This window comes from Gallinula chloropus (genome assembly GCF_964237585.1).
Source record: "Gallinula chloropus genome assembly, chromosome: 4".
In the NCBI taxonomy this organism is placed as follows: Eukaryota; Metazoa; Chordata; class Aves; order Gruiformes; family Rallidae; genus Gallinula; species Gallinula chloropus.
Window position 1 is genome coordinate 59,629,329 of NC_140088.1, and position 19,589 is coordinate 59,648,917.

Sequence of the window (19,589 nt, forward strand, 5' to 3'; positions counted from 1 at the left end):
GAAGAACCTTTCACCCTTCGAATCACAGTGTTTGTTGAGAAATTACTTATCATATTTCTGAGTTGGAAAATGCTGCACATCAGTAGCATTCAGTGCAGTGTGGCCTGACTGCAGTATGCAGCGCTGAGCACGGCTGTTCCTGTTTTATGCATTCTGGCTTCCACGTTATTGTTGTTCGACTCGGTGGCTGTAGTTCCTGAACCCGTCTCTTCGATCATGAATACATGAAAGCACATCACAACCTGAGATAAGCAGCTAATATTATTACAGTGGGGGAGAGTTCAAAGATCAGCAAAAAATCACGCTGCACATTCCTGTTCTTAAAAATATGACTTTAAAGCAGAAAGAATTTTAAAAGCCGTGGCTGCTTGGTTCAGACGTCCTAGTGTAAGAAGAAGAAAATGTGGCTGAGATGTGAAAGGTAAGAATAGGTTTTCTCATACTTTTCTAGCCAGGAACAAAAAGAAAGAAGCAAAATAGGCCTTGCTACAATTTACTCCATATTGCATTTCATGATGGGACTGTAATGTGCATCCTTCATTTTGTTCACAGCACATCGACCACTGGACTTGCTTTATACTTTGTATGTTTCTGTCCACAATGAAAGCCTTATCAATGCTCAGCATAGCAACATCATGCATTCCTCTGCCATTTTTCTTACTACATCCAAATATCCTTGCATTCCGCTGCCGAGGTGAATTCATTCATTCAAGACTGTCAGTTTTAGACTGAGCGATCTCTTCTGTCTGCCTAGTGCTCTAATATTTAAATTGCCCTAAGAGGAGTGGAATCTAAAGTCTAGGGGGTGAGTGCCTACATTTGGTGTTGCACAGCCTCTTTGATCTTTTCATCCAAACAAGCTCATCCACACATCTTTCTTACCGCGGAGCCCTCTGATCTTTCTCCTACGCCAGGCTGCACAGCAAAGCCAGTCAGCCCACCTCCCCAATTCCTCAAGAGCCAGCCACACAAACTTTCCAAGAATCTAAAATGGAAACTTGATCACTGGGCATGACCTCATGTGCATTAATCCTATCAACTCATTTCCATCTGCACCAATGTAATGATCTTCATATTTGGTCAATAACAGCAGCAGGGGCAGCTGCCCCCACCATGAGACGGAGTTCCTCTTAGATCAAATTCTTTTTTCTTCTTTAGGATGATCTGCCACTGCCAGGTGGTTTTCCCCTTCTGCAGTGAGACTTTTCTCAGAGATAATGATTATCAGCTTCCCAGATTCTTGACCTTTTGCTCTTTACCTGCTGGAAGTCTCTCTTCCATTGTTCATCTCCTTTAGTTTTAATTACATTCCTTCCCAGGCCATTTTCTGTTCCAGTCTATGTAGGACACTTCGCTTTGCAGTGATAACTTCCTGGTAAGCCTTGTCACAGATGGAAATGCCCTACTTTCTTTATTTCTGACTTATTTCTCATGTGCATTGTATCTTAGTTTGGAGCACATTTAGCTCAACCCCAACTAGCAGAGCATTATTAATGTTTTATATTGGACGCTACTTCAACATAAAATAGGGAGCTGTAGAAATGGAGTGTGCAGTAAAGGCTGCTGCTAAAGCCAGTTGCTAAGCTGTGACTGGATTTTTTCCACAGACCTCTGCAGCACACCCCCTTAACTAAATACATTCTGTCTTTTTTTTTTTTGCTATTGTAAACACATCAGGTTGCAGAGCAGGACATATGTGCAAAGCTGTACTATGTATTTCTTTAAAGACTGGTTACAGATTATACTATTAGCTGGGATACTGTAATAGAGAAATGAGGCATGAATGCATTTCATAATATAGCCATGTATATAATTTTGTCAGTGAAATGAAAAGTACTGTTACACTTACACTCGGCACACCACAGGCATTTCCTCTACGCACCTCGGATTATCAGGAGTGGCTGAAAACGTACTGAACATTACCCTACTTGTGTCAAACTATTTGTCAGAAGCCTTATAGACCAAGGTGCTGCTTCTTGGCAGGTGAGAACAGAAGGTTCAAGTTGACTTTCAGAAGTTCAGCGCGCTGTTGTTTTAGGTGTGTATTCACCATGCTGAATAATCTGTCCTAACCTGGCAATGAAAGGCCTCCTTGAGCTGGTTGAGGCTGTTAAATTCACATTTACATAGACGACCATTGTCTTTAACATGAAAGAGTGTTGGTATGCAAACGTGTTCTTTCACTTGTATGCAGCACCCTGTCCCATGCTGCAAGTTTAGTCCCTCCCAGCTGGACTGCTGCAGTACAGAGAAATCACCTTGATAGGGTACCACTGTACTGCTAAAGGAGTAACAGAATAGTTACCTTGCTGATGAATAGGAAACCCATAGTTTACATATTATCACTTTTATTATCATTTCATCACCTGTATGGAGCCCTCCTGTCATCCACTGGTTTAAAACAGGGCTTTACCAGGAGCTCGAGTTCTGACAATCTTTAAACATTATGCAGGTTGTTGAAAGAGAGGAAAAGGCTCTCAACTTCAACATAATGAAATTTAATTTTTTTTCCCTCTTTACTCCATTTCTGAGTTGCCTTCTTTACTTTGATATACATTTCTGCTCTGTTATTTGTCTGAAGAGTGACTGAGCCTACTAAAAATGAAAATAGCAAAAATAACAAGTTGCAAGGACAGACATGATTTCTTTTTTCTTTTTTTTTGGCATTAGTCTTATTGAAATACACACTTCAGTGCATCTACAACTGCTCATTACAGCCTGCCTCTTTAAAAAAAGTAATTAATTGAAATATTGTACGCACATGTTCCTTTATTTCCACATAGTGGATGTGGCATCTTAAAAGATTCAGTATCTTGCTTGTGAATTCACAGCACAAATATATCAGGAAACCCAAAATATTGAACTCTAACTTCCTTTTGAGATATAACAGATTATTATTTTTTTTTAAGTGGGACTGTAAACAATAAGAGACCTGTATGCCTTGCTAATATTGTTTTGTTTTGATTAACAAGAAGGAAGCAGATGTGTCATAAATGACAATTTGATGTATGTTATAGTAGGCTTCTAAATTATGACAAGTGGATTGATTTTTTTCTTCCTAAACTTGACTGTCTGAGAAGGGTACCGTTTTTATCTGGAAATATTGTTAAGCATGACAAAAAAATCAATATTACTTCCAGTCTTAGAGAATGTTAAATACATTAAGAAAAACCCCAGCTTCCTTCCCTTCTTTTCCCTTCCTGGTCTACTCCCTTTCCTTTTTCCCCTCTCACTCTTCTTGCCTTTCTGTTGTGCCTAGCTCAGAGAACATAGTGGATGAATAGGAATTACAGAAAATGGGTCCAGGAATGATTTTAGGAAGGACTTAAAAGTAAAGCACATAGTCTATTTCAGGACAGGAATGTATCTGTCTTTTAGGCAGAAAATACAATCTTGGAAAAGCACAGAGGCTGGAAGGGCATGAACAGCTAAATTCTATCAGCCAGATTTTCTGTCCTGGCCAACCAAGTGTCAGGCTTAAATTCGAGTAGCCTGTCTGCTTCTCCTGTCCCTTCGCCTGATGGCTGCCTTCCGTGGGGAAAGGGCCTCTATCCCCTTCTCATCTGGGAAGGTCTTATGCAACTGTTTGCACAATCAGTTAAATAATGCAGGTAACGGTCTTTTATCTTAGCAACGTGGTCAGGATGAATTTTTCAGCCCAGGTTTAATGAAGACATTCCCTCAGCTTGAAACTGATTGACAATTTCTCTTTTCACCTTCTCCAGTTACAGCGGCAGCTGTTGAGGCTTTTTGTGCGTGTGTCTTTTTTTGTCATAACGTTAAAAGGATAGTTTTCAGTCTTTTTTTGTAAACTGGCATTCAGCATACTAGACAAGTGAACAATTCACCTAAATAGGCCATTCCTGACAGCCATAACTCATCTGCAAAACAACAGGCACACTCTAAATGAAAATCAGGACAGAAAATGTGTCTCTTGGAAAGGGAGCTCAAAGAAATGAATCAACACCTTGCCTCACGATAGCTTGCTCACTTCCATACCGCGGAGCTTTTGATGCTCATTTTCCACCTCATCGCCCAGCCAGGCAAACAAGCAGTTTAGTGCTTGTGCTGCAGCAAGACTGACCACCTTCAGAGCCTAATCCAAAATGACTTCCAGGGATAGGTTTTTAGGGGGAGTGGTGCTTTGTGGTAAAAGCAGCAATACGTGACTTTATCGTGCTGCACCACTCTTACTTTCTTGCCAGACAACTGCCAAACTTTTCACTCATTGCTGTATGGTGTTGCAATCCTCCCACACTGTGCTGTTTGCTACGATAAGCACCTGCCATATATATTCTCATAAGGAGTCACAAAACCAGGATTTCTTTCCTAACTCACATTTCTGACATACAGGAACCTGTACAAAGAAATAGCATAAATGATGATGGTGCTTTCTGAAGAGCAGGAGGAACAACTCAGTGTATGCACAAGGGGGAGGAGGTGCACCAGGAGCAGCAGGATGGAGGTGGTGGGGTGTAAATGAGAGGCGTAACCTGGGGATGGAGCAGCTTTCCCTGTCTGGGGTGTGCCTCAGGAGCACGCACCCTTTTGAACAGAGGGCTACCAATTCAAGACCAATTGAATGGGGCTTTTCCTTGCAAAGATGAGCCTAAGTTACAGTAGCCAGGCTTTTATCAACATGACCTCAACACTCACCCCCTGCCTTTCAACTTCCCTGTGATGGGAATTCATTGCCTCCGAGCCCTGTGGGCTCTGCAGGGGCTGGACTCTGGTTTCTGCTGGGGTATGCAGTGAGGTCCTGCCCCGCAGCAGCTTCCTGTGCATGGTGTCTTTAATCTCAGAGCTCCCTGAGGCTGCTGGTTTGTTTCTGTGTCACTCCCCCCACCTTCTTAGCTCCTCTGTTACTGTACAAATAAACTGTGTGCCTTGTCGATACAAATACCAGAGTATGGTCTTTCAAATAAGAGAAACGGTGGTGTGTATATACTTTGTATGACAGATTGTCCCTTGTTGTAGGTCTGCTTACGCTCTCAGAGCTGACTGCATAGGCCTTGAGTGAAAAAAGGACATAAAGCTGCCAGGCGTTTTGTTCACAGAATAAGCTGTAATGTTACTTTTTTGCCCTTAATTCTTCCTTTTTTTTTTTTTTCCCATTTTGAAATGTATAATCTCTCTGAGGGTGTTTATGTGGGGTCACAGAAAGTGGACATCATGAACTTACTAAAGCACATTATGTTTGAAAAGCAAATTTAGCAAAAGGAAAGCAAAATTCTACAGGTGTATTTTTCTTTGAGTCAGTGGAATACCGAGATGGTAAACAAATATTGCCATATTTAGGTCCTATGGTTAATTTAGAGTAACATCCTTACTCCTTTGGAGCACGAGTCACACCCAACTGATCCAGCCTTCAGAAGCGTCAGACTCTCCTCCCCTCCCCTCTTTGGAGGGAATTAGGTAGGACTTCCAATTGCATGTGCCTTGAAAGCTTCCTAGAGTGCAGATCAGCCTGGCCTCACACAAGACCAAACCTCTTCATGAGGCTTGAAAATGAGGACTGTGTGTTTGAATACAGCATGACTGAAAACAGAGCTCTGCCTTTTCACATGCAGTCCAGAGCCTCCCTTCACCCCCATCACACCCCATGAAGGGAGCACAAAGGAGTGCAAGCTAGTCTGGCTGCTGCTTCCCCGACTTCTGTTTCACAAAGAAAATTAACATGGGACACGAATATTAACATGTCAATAACTGAGGAAATGGTATTATTAAGTCCCTGATAAAGCCAGAAGCAAAACTTTCAGGAGCCTGAGCAGAGCTGACTAGATTGACAACACAGGACACTTATGTCATTAATGGGAACAATACTATTTTTTTTGCTGAACTACCCTTACTTCTAAGTGCTTTCCAAAACCACAGAGACATCACATGATGATTTTCTTGACAGAAATCAAAGCACTTCTTCCTTTCTCATACATGTAAGATGTAATAATGTTGATATGTGTCTTCAGCGTTGCTATTTTGATATTATTACCTATTCAGTGGTTTCTCAGTACTGCTGTCATTACTTAGCCTAGTTTTAAGGACAAGGAACAGTAAATGTTAAAGAATGATGAGATGGGTAAATGTCGCTCAGGTAAGGTAAACTACTGATATCAGAGCAGTGAGGAGACACACTACTGTTCTCTCAAACATTTCACACTGATACCTAATGGCATCTATTAATGGATTATTTTTCACACGGCTGCTTTGTTATTAAGCAGGATGAGTCTGAAACAGCAAGTTCGTGTGCTCCGCTGTCAGCACAAGTCTTACAACCCTGAGGTATACAACAGCATGTTGCATTAGGAAATCTACCATAAAGTTGAGTTCCAGTTCAGAAAACTGGGAGCTCATACCTCCCATTCTTAGTAAAGGAAATTGAAGTTAGAAATGTAAAAAAAAAAAAGTACTTAATGATTTATCTAAAGATACATCAAAATTAAATACATGCTTTTCTCTAAATGAAATCTTTCAGTAGAAGTTCTATAGACTTTTTATAAGCCAAATCTCAGCACTTCCAAGTCAGACTCCACAAGCAATACATTAAGATGAAGCAAGAGGAAAACTGCAAAGTATCATCTGTTCCCTGTTGTGGAATGCTGAGAGCTACAGATGATGTGTGACGTGGGGAAACTGAACAAGTCCAAGGCAGAGGCAGCCCCTCACTCTGCATCACACAGCGTTAGGGCAACCGCAGCACCGAACGCATTGCTAATAAAGCCACAGTATGCAAACGGTGACACCCTGCAGCACAGAGCCAAAAGAGGTTTTTACCTGGGATTCTCTCTAGTCCATAAAATTACTGCAAGGGTTTCACAGGCTGCATGATGTCACCACCTATCCAGAGTGGCTGGAAAGCTCATTAATTTAACTGTGGGAGCTAAGTAAACTTGTAAGGGCTCTGCTTGCTAATGTCACTCTCTTTGATTTCTGTTGCATTCCCTTGGAGACAAGAATTGAGCGGGAGAGGGAGGAGGGGAAGGAGAAGACAAATGAGCTCAGGGCATGAAGTGCCCGGGGAAACACTGTATGATGCACTGTCGATGCAAGAGAGGATTGAGAGAGAATGCACCACTGGGAAAGGCAAGGCAGGGGAGCCAAACACACCTTAGAGAAATGATGGGAGACATGGGAAGGAGCAAGATGCACCGTAAGAAAGTAAGGAAATACAGGAGGAGGGCAAGGTCTGGAGAGCAAAAGAGATGTGGAAGAAAGGCAGTGAATTTGCAGGGGGGAGGAGGAGGAGGAGGAGGGAGCATCAGCCTGGAACAGATCTCTGCCTGCTGATACTGCTCCTTACAGGAGAGGAAGGCAAGAAGAGAGAAGGCAGGGAAGAGATAAGAAAGAGTGGCTATTGGAATTAATTCACAGCTAAGGGGGGAAAGTTATCAAAGGGGGTTAGAGGCCAAAGGAGAGCACAGGCAGCCTACACCTTCCCGGGAAGCTGTGAGGTGGAGGAACAGTTGCCTGTTTCCAGAGGAGCCTGCAGAAGCACCCAGCCAGGACCACAGTCAGACATACCCTTAGCTCTGCAGCCCAGACAACTAAGGCTGACTTCTTGCCCTAGAGCAATCCTCTCTCCCAGAGATGCCTCTATCAACTCTTCCAGCAATCTGAGGAGCACAAAGCAATCCAAGGCTGGCAGGGCAACCAAAGAACCCTGCTGTACTGCTCCAGCTGAAGTCACACAAAGTAGTTGTACAGCAAGCTGAAGGAGAGCAGTGAGGTCGTGAGGGGCTTGAGCCCCTCAAGCATGTGCTCAGCTTCCAGCAGCTCCTGGGGAATGACTTGAGACAGTGAGACGGTTCTGAAGAGCTGGGGCTAAAGATGCTTGGGACCTTCTCAGAGGGCTGCCTGACGCTTTTGGTCAGATGAAGTGGGCTTTTTGCCCATTTTCACCTAAATTTAAAGCCTGCCCGGCAATTCCTGGCATGCCAAGGCCTTGAGGGAGGCCTGAGGTCGCAGGCTGGGGGCAGGTCTGATGTACATGACTGAGCAATTACACAGGGGCACTTCAAGGGATTTTTTAGGGGTTCACTTCTGATACTTTGAAGTATCAGACCGATGTCCAGACAAAAATGCTCCATCTGTGCACCTGGCTTAGCTTGCTCTGTGTGAACGCAGAAGGGGAACTGCTACACAAAGATAATGTCCTAGAGGCCAGCTAGGCAGCCTCACTCCCACAGTGCTAGTATGCACATCGTTAGTTCAGCTTTTAAGATTTATCTGTTTAAATCTTCATATTATGCATATGTAATATGCAGTTATGGCTAATAGTTTCCAGCTCAGATATCTCACAATTTTATAACAACAGAATTTCATTAGCCTGATTGCTCTTACATCTTGTTTAATATTTCATTGTAAAACCTAATCTGAGGTCTTTTAGCTTTATAGGACTCCACTGTTTTTTTCTTAGTATGTGTGTACTTTCAATCCTTCTTGTGAATGCTGTTAATATCTTTTTAATTCAGCAAGTGTTTAGACCTTTGATAACAGATAACAGTTCCTACAAATTTTAGTAACATTACTTTACAAAAGTATGCATTCCTGAAAATATAAAGGGTCAATTCTGATCTGCAGGCTATGACCCTTAACACAACAGGAATTTAGAAATCCATTTTGCCATAAAGATATATTAAAAAAGAGAAATAGTGAAAAGAGATTATATGATAACATAAATAATTTAAATGAGTACTTAGAATTTTCACTGTAAAATAACATGAAGAGTGTAAAAAAATATTTCCTGCATGTCAGTCTTCCCCTTCTTCAGGCAAAGTGAAGCCTAACTAAAATAAAACTCTAGATTAATTAACATCCAGACTAAATTAAATAAAAAAGTAAACTTCTTTTGGATCTTGTATTAGTATGACTTAGACTGGAAAAAAGCCATGAAAAGGAATAAGTCCAAATGGTTTACGTGCCAGAGCAGTGATTGCCAATTTTTGGGATGCAATGGTTTTTTTCAAAGATTTCCTCTTTTCACTGCGAGTTTGTCTAAAAAAAGAAAAAAAGATAAAATGGTTTTCATAAATCTGCTCTCAAATCACTGAGAACTCAACTGAAATGATCCAAGTTCTCTGGATCCATGCTCCACTTGTACAAGCACATTTGCACAAGCTATTACTGAATTGGCTCCAAACACTGATCTTTTTTATTCCTAAAACCACAGTATTTTTACTCCAATGTAACTTCTGCCATTTGAACAGATGTGTGACAACCAAAGGGTGAAACAACCCAGCTAGTTAAAAAATGGCATTTCTAGCCCATCAGAAACTGTAACAGCTGAAAAGTTTTAACTCAGAGTGGGAAGGAAAGTCTAAATTCACCATGGAATACTAATTCTACCCCCTTCCCAAAATAATTTGAGTATCTAAACAATAGAGTAAATTAAATAAATAAATAAACTCTGATATGAAAACACCTCCATTTTGCTATTACTAAAACAGAATCATAGAACGGCATGGGTTGGAAGGGACCCCAAGGATCACAGAGCTCCAACCCTCCTGCCACAGGCAGGGACACCAACCTCCAGGCCTGGAGCTACACAAGGTTGCCCAGGGCCCCATCCAACCTGGCCCTGAACACTTCCAGGGACGGGGCATCCACCACCTCTCTGGGCAGCCTGTTCCAGCACCTCACCAATCTCTCTGTAAAAAACTTCCCCCAATATCTAAGTTAAACCTCCCTTCCTTTAGCTTTAATCCATCCCCCTCCTTGTCCTGCTAGTGTCTACCCTTTTAAAAAGTTGACTCCCCTCCTGTTTCTATGCTCCCTTCAGGTACTGGAAGGCTGCAATAAGGTCTCCCTGCAGCCTTCTCCTCTCCAGGCTGAACAAGCCCAGCTCCCTCAGTCTCTTCGTAGGGGAGGTGCTCCAGCCCTCTAATCATCTTTGTGGCCCTCCTCTGAACCCTCTCCAATAGTTCTTGTATTGGGGCCCCAGACCTGGACACAGGACTCCAGATGGGGCCTCAGGAGGGCAGAAAGGGACAATCACCTCCCTGTCCCTGCTGACCACCCCTCTTCTGATGGAGCCCAGGATACCATTGGCCATCTGAGCTGCAAGAGCACACTGCTGGCTCATGTTAAGTTTCTCATCCACCAGAATCCCCAAGTCCTTCTCAGCAGGGCTACTCTCAAGGAGCTCTTCTCCCAGTCTGTATCTGTGTCTGGGATTCTTCCAGCCCAAGTGCAAGACCTGACACTTTGCAGTGTTGAACCTCATTAGGTTCACCCAGGCCCACCTTTCCAGCCTGTCAGGATCCCTCTGGATGGCTTCCTTTTCTTCTGGGGTGTCAACCACACCACTCAGCTTGGTGTCATCCGCAAACTTGCTGAGGGTGCACTCGATTCCATCATCCATGTCATTGATAAAGATGTTAAAGAGCACCGGTCCCACGACAGACCCCTGGGGGACGCCGCTTGTCACCGGCCTCCACCTGGACATAGACCCGTTGACCACCACCCTTTGGCTACGGTCTGTCAACCAGTTTCTTATCCACTGGATGGTCCACCCATCTGTTTCCCCGAAGAAAGAAATCAGAACAATCTCTTCTCATAGTTTCTTATTCCTCACCTGATGTTTGATGGAAACCTTGCCATTTTAAGATGACTTTTATTTTTTCAATGGAAAACTCTTGGCTGAAAATTTAGGCCATGTGACCTACAAAGATGAATATGCAAATGCTGGGAGAGGGATACACACATGTATCATGTCACCCCCCCCCACAAGATACACATGGTTACTGTCTTTTTTGGCACTAGTAGCACAAGCCGCTGGAAACCAAATCTAGTCAGATTTAATGTTACAAATCATCAGCACTGAAAAGCAAAGTCACAATGTTTGCTGATCCTAGAACAAAAAAATGGCAAAACAGTCGTGTTTGTATCTACTTTTTCTTCAAAAAGGAAATCTACAGACACAAATTTGGTGCATGGGGATTTTATGTTGAAAAGAAGTAAGCAGCTGTGATGCCCAATGGATGTTTTTAAAATGCTGTTTTGGCAAGAAAAATAACACAGCACTTTCTTTCCACTTATTCCCTTTAGCTTTACATAATCAGTGCAGTTTTTTATTTTTGGTATTAACTTGTACAGAGCATCACAGAAAACATGACTGGAAGGGACCTTGAGAGGTCATGTGGTCCAGCCCCTACCCCAAGGCAGGATCTGCTCTTCCTGTGTTAGTCCCGAAAGATGTCTAATCTGCTCTTAAAGACAGGCTGTGAAGGGCAAGGGGTCACTACTGTCGTCTCTCTGCTCCAGGGCTCCAAAATCTTCACCGTGAAGTTTTTCCAAATGTCTAATCTGAATCTTCCTTGTTGCAATTAAGCAGATTACTGCTTCACCATGGCTACGGGGAGGAGATTAATATCTTCGCTTCTGCAAAAGCCTCATGCACTGGCAAATTCAGGGTGAGTGAAATTGCCTAGCTTTCTCCATAATTATTTTAGCTTGGGAATTCTAACGAGTCACTGGTTGGAGGTAATTGTTTAGGAAGCACATAAACAGCAGCGTGGAGATAATACTAATACTTACTGAGGGGAATAGCCTGGCCTTTGGGTTCTCCGTAAGCCAGCTGGACACAACCTAACTCAGACCAGAAAGTCTGCATGAAAGCAGATCAGGTGTGAAAGATGGTTATTTACAGACTCTGTAAATGACCAGGTACTTCATGACACACAGTACCCTAAATTCTCCCTAGGCTGAAAAATACAGACCTATCAGCCACTTAGTTGTGAATATAATATCCACTTCTTAAGTGACCACGCAGACACTGTTAAGATGTATTCAGGAGCCATCAGCTACTTCTGCAGTACACCACAGTAGGCTACACAAAAATAGAGACAACATGGTGAGAAATTACTGCCCTGATTAAAACTCTAGGTCCTCAATTAGCCAGTATGAATGCCAGCGTGATTTAAAGTGCCTGCTGTACCCAGCAGATGCCTTAATTTCAGTAAAGGGACTTCACTATCCCCCAGATTGACTGCCTTGCCCAGCTCGCCTGCTGGAAACAAGCGGTTCCGCGTGTCGCAGTTAAACACCGAATTTACTCCTGTGGGAATGGCTGCCTGTCCCCAGCCCATCCCAAGCTGCGCTCTGGTCCCTCAGCACACAGGACAGGGCGAACGCACGAGGAGGAGAACACGCGCCCTCCCGACTGAACAGTTTTGCATTCCTCTGGGTATCCTCACTGCACTTCTGCGTCCTCTTGGCAGGACCTAAAAGGAGGCGCAGCGGATGCAGCAATGCGCCATTAAATATTACAGACGTGCGCTAATGCTTTGGGAACGTGCCCGCTGCTGAGGCCCTGCCAACTGAGGGATTACTGTAAGAATACCTTAAAACTGGCAGCGGTGCCGTTCCACCTGCTGTCTTTGTTAGGGATCAGCATTTCTAGCCCTGTCTCCACTTCAGGACACAATGTGCAGTGAAGCAGCACCTGCTGCTCTCGTGTCTCTGACAGGCATGTGTAAAGGCTGGAGAGTAGATACAGGTGCTCAGAGTCCTCCCGCACAGTGCCTCAGCCAAACCTACACTGACAGAAACGTGAAGTTATCTCAGAACACAGATGTTTGGCTTTGCTGCCACTGCCTGACACCGGCACTTTATTTTCTTTATCATGTGTGTTGAATTGAAAGCTTTTTTTTAGGCCTTGACCTTGGCAGCAGTTGCTACTGCTTTTCATCATAAAGATAGGAGAAAAGAGGGGAGGGGGGGGGAAGAGAAAAAGAAGGGAGACTTACTGGATTTTCATTATGCCCTTTGTAAGCCTGAATACTTCAGCTGAGGGCCCTCTAACACTTCTACTTATCATAGTAGCTCTCGCCTTCCACTCCTACATAGACATATTTTTACCCAACCTTAGCATGTCTTTCATATGATTTAAAAATACACATATTCTTCCAGTTGACAGAGATGACTGGAAAAAAAATCTGTGTTAATTTTACATCGGTCATTTTTGAAATAAATTATTTGTGTTTTAAGCCACATTTTTGCTACACTTTTTTTTTTGGTGTTTCAGTTTATAGTTCAGCTCATTTGGGGATGAAGGTGCCTGTAAAACCTGCATGTGATCTCTGAGGTTCTACTAGTTTATCTATCAATTGTCACGACCTTCCTTAGTCAATATAACTGAGGATTCTGTAGAATGTTTTGCTGATGTGGCTGTATGAACAGGCATTGATGACTTAATGACTGCTGCACAGGGTAAAGCAATTCACTGGAAAGATTTTTTTCTGCAACTGGAAAAATTAGAAGTCCTACTGCTCCACTAATACCTCTCGCTGTTGTGCTTGCACCTGTACACCACACGATGCTGGTGGTCTCTGTGTTCTCGGTTGATTCCTACAGGAATGACATTCCCCCCCACACAGCCCACATGTCTTTTCTCAGCTCCTTCTGCCCAGGTCCACCTGTGTGAAAGCCTGCCATGTCATTCACAGGTTCCTTCCGGCACAGCCGCCACTCAATGAAACGCAAACTTTTACAACTTCAAAAAAATACCCAGCCTGCCTTTTCTGGGGGAAAAACACCCCCAGACAGGCTTTTACTTAGGGAAAAAAAAAAAAAAAAAAGGAAAAAATACCGAGCAGTGAAGACAAATTTCTTGTCAGTATTTGCTGCAAGAACAATGTCAATCTAGGGAGCAAATGGAGTGAACATCTAGTTTTTGATGCAAATCTACAAAATCATGACTGCCTGAGTTACAGCTTTATTGACAAGAGTGAAATGTTGTCTCACTATTATTTCAATATATAAAAATCAAATCCAAAATAATGAATTTAAAATTATTCAGGCCCACTGTTTAGAAAGCAGTCAGACAAGGGAAGACAGCATGGGAAACAAGAAGTATCTTTCTGTGCTTTTTGTTATCAAGGGTTTTCTTTCAGAGGTACTTCAGCCTCCAGAAATACTCAAACGGAGCTCTATCGCTCAACAAAACTTAACGGCATCTGACGTTATCATATGTACTTACTCAAAAAAAGTGGTCCACCCAGTCTCATCGCTTTTAGTTGCCAGAAGTCCACTGTTGCCATGGTAGGTAAACAAGACAAGCTCCTGCCCTTGTGCAGTCATGCTTTTCAAACACCCATTAGTGCCTATGGTCAGCCAGATGACCTGGTTATCGGGAGAGACCACCCTTACTGGCATGCGGTTGGGATCCCGTCTGATGCGAAGAGTGTTCCCGTTGCTATCTGTTACAGCAGTAATATCGTTATCATTACTGTAGCTAAAATTGTACAGATAGTCGCCGGTGACCAAACTCACAGTGTACTGGTGCGTACCGTTGACATCAAAGATATAAAGCTCTTGGTCGGTTGGAGAAGCAACTTCATAAAAGTTCATCGAATTCAGCAAGGGTTTATTCTTTGACACAGCCCGTATCCTGATATTCCCCAGATCAGCAATATACAGGGTGCCATCTGGAGACACAGCTAAGGAGGAAGGGGCATTGAGTTTGGCATCTTTAGCGTAGCCATCCCCATTTTGGTAACAGTCACAGTTGACATCGTTTTTGCAGTCGCACTCTGAAGGTATTCCAGCAACTAGCGAGATCTCTCCATCAGTTGTGACCTGCCTTATCCTATTAATCTTCTTCTCGTCGGTTTCTGTAATGTAGAGCACCCCGCTGTAGGACACGGCAATGGCAGTTGCTGACTCCAGCGTGGTCTGTACAGCGTGCTTCCCCACCGTGTACTCCACCCCAGGAACCTGGCAGTGCATTGGCCTCCCCGCAGCGATGCGAACCTGGCGGTTTTCAGTGATCTGCAGAACTACGTTGTTATCCAAAACATAAATGGAGTTATCCATCGGGTTGATAGCTAAATCTGTGGGCCATTCCAGACGAACCTGGACAAACAGAGGTGTGTTGTTAAATGGTTAGCCAGTGCAGACTCAATGAACTAAGTCACCTTCAGTTTTAGACGCTGTGGCAGGGATGTTTCTCATCTGCTGCAACAATCGTGACAAAAGGATTTGTGTGACAACACATCCAGCAAACTAAAGTTTTTCTTTCAGGGAGGCAAGGGGAACAATGTTCAGGCACCTGTTTTGTTGAAACAAAAAAGCCAGTCACATTGGAACTGTACTAGGGGCTGCATTTCCCTCCAATAACTGTTATACTTCTCTGTATCACAAACACATAAATAAAAACAGGGACAGCTACTGCAGTCTACATACATACACACTTTAAGGCCCGTACTCATCTATTTCTGTAATAGCAAAAAGCCTTCCTACTTCCACATTACAAACCACTGTACTGCACTCCAGCTTTAAACACAACCACTAGCGATGCTCCTTCGTCCCTACACGAGCTTCCTGAGATGAACAGAAAAATAGGGGGTTTTGTGTATATCCTCAAGTAGGCCAAGGAAGTTAGCAATTCAGGAAACATCAACACGACCAGACAGCTCTAACAGATCTGCCATTCTCCCAGTATTTACTACCAGACTTAATGCTTCCTGCTGATAGTTTTGCTGTTCTAAACTAAACTGAACTTTATGGGCAGAAAAATTGAGTACAGCAGGATTTACAGCTAAGATAATACACTGCAGTTCATACCCCTGGAGCCGGCTTCATTCTCCCCAAATTCTGCCGCTGAATATCCATTACACACTCTACACAGTTTTATTTCAAGTGGAAAGAAAGCTGCATTTGCGTTTCTAGCCCCAGCTCAGCTTTCCAGATTAGCAGCAGCTAAGAAGTACCTGGCTGATGTGCATGCTGGTATCACAGGTTAGAGGTCGTGCTGAGGTCAGGTCATTGGAGCCAAGCAACGTGGATATTATTCCGTTCTGATCCACTTTTCTGATCATGGTCCCATCAACAAAGTAGATTAACCCGTTCTTGTCGATTGCTATTCCTTTAGTGAAGAGAACAGAAATCAGGTTTTGTACCAGCAGTGACTATGTTATCTGTAACTGGGGGTGTAAGTGGCATGTACCTAGTGGAAATTAAGGGCAGAAAATGCGGTCTTAGGCAGTAGGTAGTAAAACAGCTTATAAATATATTTTGTGAAGTAAATCACTGTTCGTCTGAAATCTACTCCCGCTGTTCACATTTGCTGTTCATTGGAGAGTGCACTGAGAAGGGCCTAGCTTTCAAGCTAACCTGAAAAATGGGGTAAGAGGACCAAAAAGCAACACTGACTATAAATCTTCACCGTTACCTGCCAAACACATAATCTAAATGAGCATTTAAAACTGCTCAGTAACTGCGAAAGCCAAATACTTCCTAAAAAAACCCCAACCCAACCCAGGTACCCTTATAGTGCTTTAACTCCATCGTCTTCCCAGTTGGAAAAAATGACTCAAACCCACGTTTTTGAGGCAACTACTGGGTTCAGTAATTAAACACGGTCACGCCCCTGGCTCTGAACTTTTGTAATCTTTGAAAGTTACAGAGGGAGGGATAACCCTTTTTACCTTTAGGGCTCATGAGAGTTGCCTCCACCGCCTTGCCTCCATCACCACACCTTGCCTCATCAAATGGTAGGCACTGCTCCCCTGTTCCTCCTATTACCTCAGAGTTTTTGGTCAGGTCTTTTGCACCCGTGAGCGACTTGGGCCGATAAATCCTGCGCGTGTTTGTGTCAGAAACGTACAAATCTCCCGTCACGGGGTCAGTTGCGAGGTAGTACCTGTGAGCTGGGTTGTTGCTGTAAAATGGAAAGACACATTGCATACGCTGTGATGAATTGCACCTAATGCTGGATCAAGAAGAAAAGGCTTCAGTTCATATGCAGAGTGTGGTAATATGTAAGTAGGTAAAACCAACAGCGAACCTTGGTAAAACCTAGGCACAGGCAGCACAGGCCATGGCCCCAACGCTTTTATCAGTTCATGTTTCTTAGCCTGTGTCACAGGCAGTCCAACTTAGACTACTCCTTCTTTGGGGATGGAAGATCCATTTTGTTCATGATGCTTGTGCCACGAGCTCTAATGAGAGACAGCTCCTGTCTCCGCAACAGGCCAATGCACAATACTGGGGTCTGAAACCTCCCAGGCTTTCTGGGAACCTTGATCCAGTTCCAAACTCCACAGCAGGACCCAAGATCTCGCTTTCACTTTGTTGCTGTTATCATCCTATCTGTTTTATTATAATTTATAGAAGGCTGCTGGGGTGCATGGTTTATATAATTCATAAACAGATAAGGCAGAGTTCGCATTATTAGTTCACAGGCAAGAGATAAGACATCCTTCATAAGTATTTGTTTAATCCACTGCTTGCAAAGACGTGATACGCATGATTTAACGCATTAGGAAATGTCATCTTTTCCACCAGAGCGCCGAGTGGAGCTCTGCCGCTCTTCTTAACACAGAGTCATATTTCAAATAACTGTACACATTGGCACAAAACTGCTAACTATGCCAGCACAGTCTTTATTGCAGTGAAAATATATATTGCTAACCATTTTCCCAGAAACGTACATTTTGCCTCTCCACTGGTGCCACATAATTGAGAATTACTGTCTTTTCTTCCCTGCTGGTGAAAAAACCAGCCCCGGAGAGTACCTTTTGGGTTGATATATGATGATGTAGAAACTTAACCCGCTGCTGTTGGGATGCCTGACCTAATTTATGGCACAAAGAGCTGAAATAAGGTCATGTAAATACAGGAGGTAAGTCGCGATGCTCTCCGAACGGATTGAAGCGGAGTGTCAGAACAGTCAGTCCCGCTTTTGGTACTTGCAAAAGCTCTGCTCACACAGACCCACCAGTCTCGGCGACCGCCAAACATCTGTTTGCTGTACTTCACGTTTGGTAAATACGTAACTGTGCTAATGTAGCACATTTTTATGCACTGCCACTTGGAAAAGGCAATGAGAGACCAACGGGAACAACTTGTGAACAAATTATGTCTGTTAGCAGGGACAGATTTTTATAGCTATCCAATTACAAAAACACAGGAAAAATGTGTTGCATAAATAGGATTTTCTTTGGTTTTTAAGACTTTTAACATGTTGGTTTAGAATGAAGAAACCAAGTGAAGCAGACTAATGAAATCAAATACACAGCGATTAGCGCCTCTTAAAACGCTCCGCTACAGAGCTGAGCTACCTCTCTCTCTGTGAGAAATCCAGTATTGCCAATGCACTGAACACGTGGAAGGTATTTTTGAAACCTTCATTTACAGAGATCGTTTAATATCACTATGGAGTGTACTAATTATTTATACCTCTACAGACTGCAAATTAAATTATACACATTTACATGATTACTTTGGTCTTTAAGAAACTTTGCAGTCACTTCAAATATAAACACACTGCAAAATGTGAAATGTGCAATTAAATTTTATTTCATTGTAATCTAAAATAAATCCCTACTTATACTACCAAAATTTAAAGTACTTTAACTCATCTGACTCTTTATTCCAACAAATCAAAATGATGATTGAGGCAAAGAGTCAGCAAGTCAATAACAAATAATTTACACCTAATAATTATTTTGTTCTAAAAAGATTTTTAAAGCTGTTTTCTTCATAAATATAAAAACATTTCTGCATTTTAATTAATTACAACACAAATGACAAAGCTGCTTTTATCTGGGATGGGTTCTTATAGTGTGTAGTGTATCCTCAGCCAAACTAAACAAATTCAGAAGATAATGTAAAGATATTTCATCATTTTATAAAAAAAATCCCCAGAGTCTGGGAGTGCAGGGGCTATTACTATTGATTCAATAGAAACTCTCCAATTTATTGTACGTGGATGTCTAATGGTTCCTTCCTGAGATAATACAAGAGGCTTAACTTCAGCGCTGAGGTAGCTTTAGCTGATAGAAACCCCCCCATTAATTCGCAGGAGCAAGGCACAATTTGAGGCACTGAATAACTGTCCAGTGAAAACCACATTTGTTTTCTAGTCAGAAAACATCTATGCACACTATGCAGATCTCAGGAATAGCACAGGGATAAGCAGCCAGCAGCTGGAAAGCTGCACAAAGTTTATTCTGTGGCATTGTAGCTTGAAATAATATTAAGCGCCTGCCTCCTACCAGTAACAACAGACACAGAGAAGTAAAATCCCCAGTCAGTGACTTCTCGACTCGTTCGGTATCGCCTGATCGCTGTCAGTAGCCCTGAAAAACGTGCCATTACATACCAACATGGGCTCCTATGAAGACAAATGACTACAAATTAACTTGTTCTATCCATGCCAAACAACAGCAACAGTGCTTCAAGTCTGAAGTGCGCACACATATGCACAGAGCTGTCATGACCTACTTCCCATTGCATAATTTTATCTTGCTTACACTGATCTTTTAATTCTTCACCTGTCAGCTAACCTGCATTACTGTCCATGCACCAAGTTTTAAAATATAGTCTTCCTGCTTCAGCTGTGTCCCCCCCCCAATTCACTCAAAACCATATACCCTCAAAGCTGGTTTTACGCTTTGCTAAACTTTTCTCTGGCTCTCTACAGAAGTGGGATACTGCCACAGCCTACAAATGACCTCTCTGTCTTCAAAGTCCTTCTAAAAATTACTTCTTCCATGAATGCCTATCAGCATTAATCACCTACAGGCAGCAGTGTGTATAAAGACATCACTTCAGCTCTGAGACTGAAAAAATGAGAGGTCACTGGTACA

At 42.8% G+C, this 19,589-nt stretch overlaps 1 protein-coding gene across 8 annotated transcripts in view; it reads right to left on the minus strand.

Moving 5' to 3' along the window:
* Positions 1-19,589, minus strand: part of TENM3 (teneurin transmembrane protein 3) — a gene marked incomplete at its 5' end in the record, with an annotated part of 318,571 nt that overhangs the window by 19,116 nt on the left and 279,866 nt on the right. For 7 of the 8 annotated variants that reach the window (XM_084263689.1, XM_084263690.1, XM_084263686.1 and 4 more), the window contains 3 exons: positions 13,976-14,850; positions 15,708-15,862; positions 16,425-16,657. In XM_084263689.1, the coding sequence (XP_084119815.1) occupies positions 13,976-14,850; positions 15,708-15,862; positions 16,425-16,657 (1,263 nt within the window). Of the gene's footprint in view, positions 1-13,975; positions 14,851-15,707; positions 15,863-16,424; positions 16,687-19,589 lie in introns of all 8 variants that reach the window. The other variant, XM_084263685.1, reaches the window with a different exon arrangement.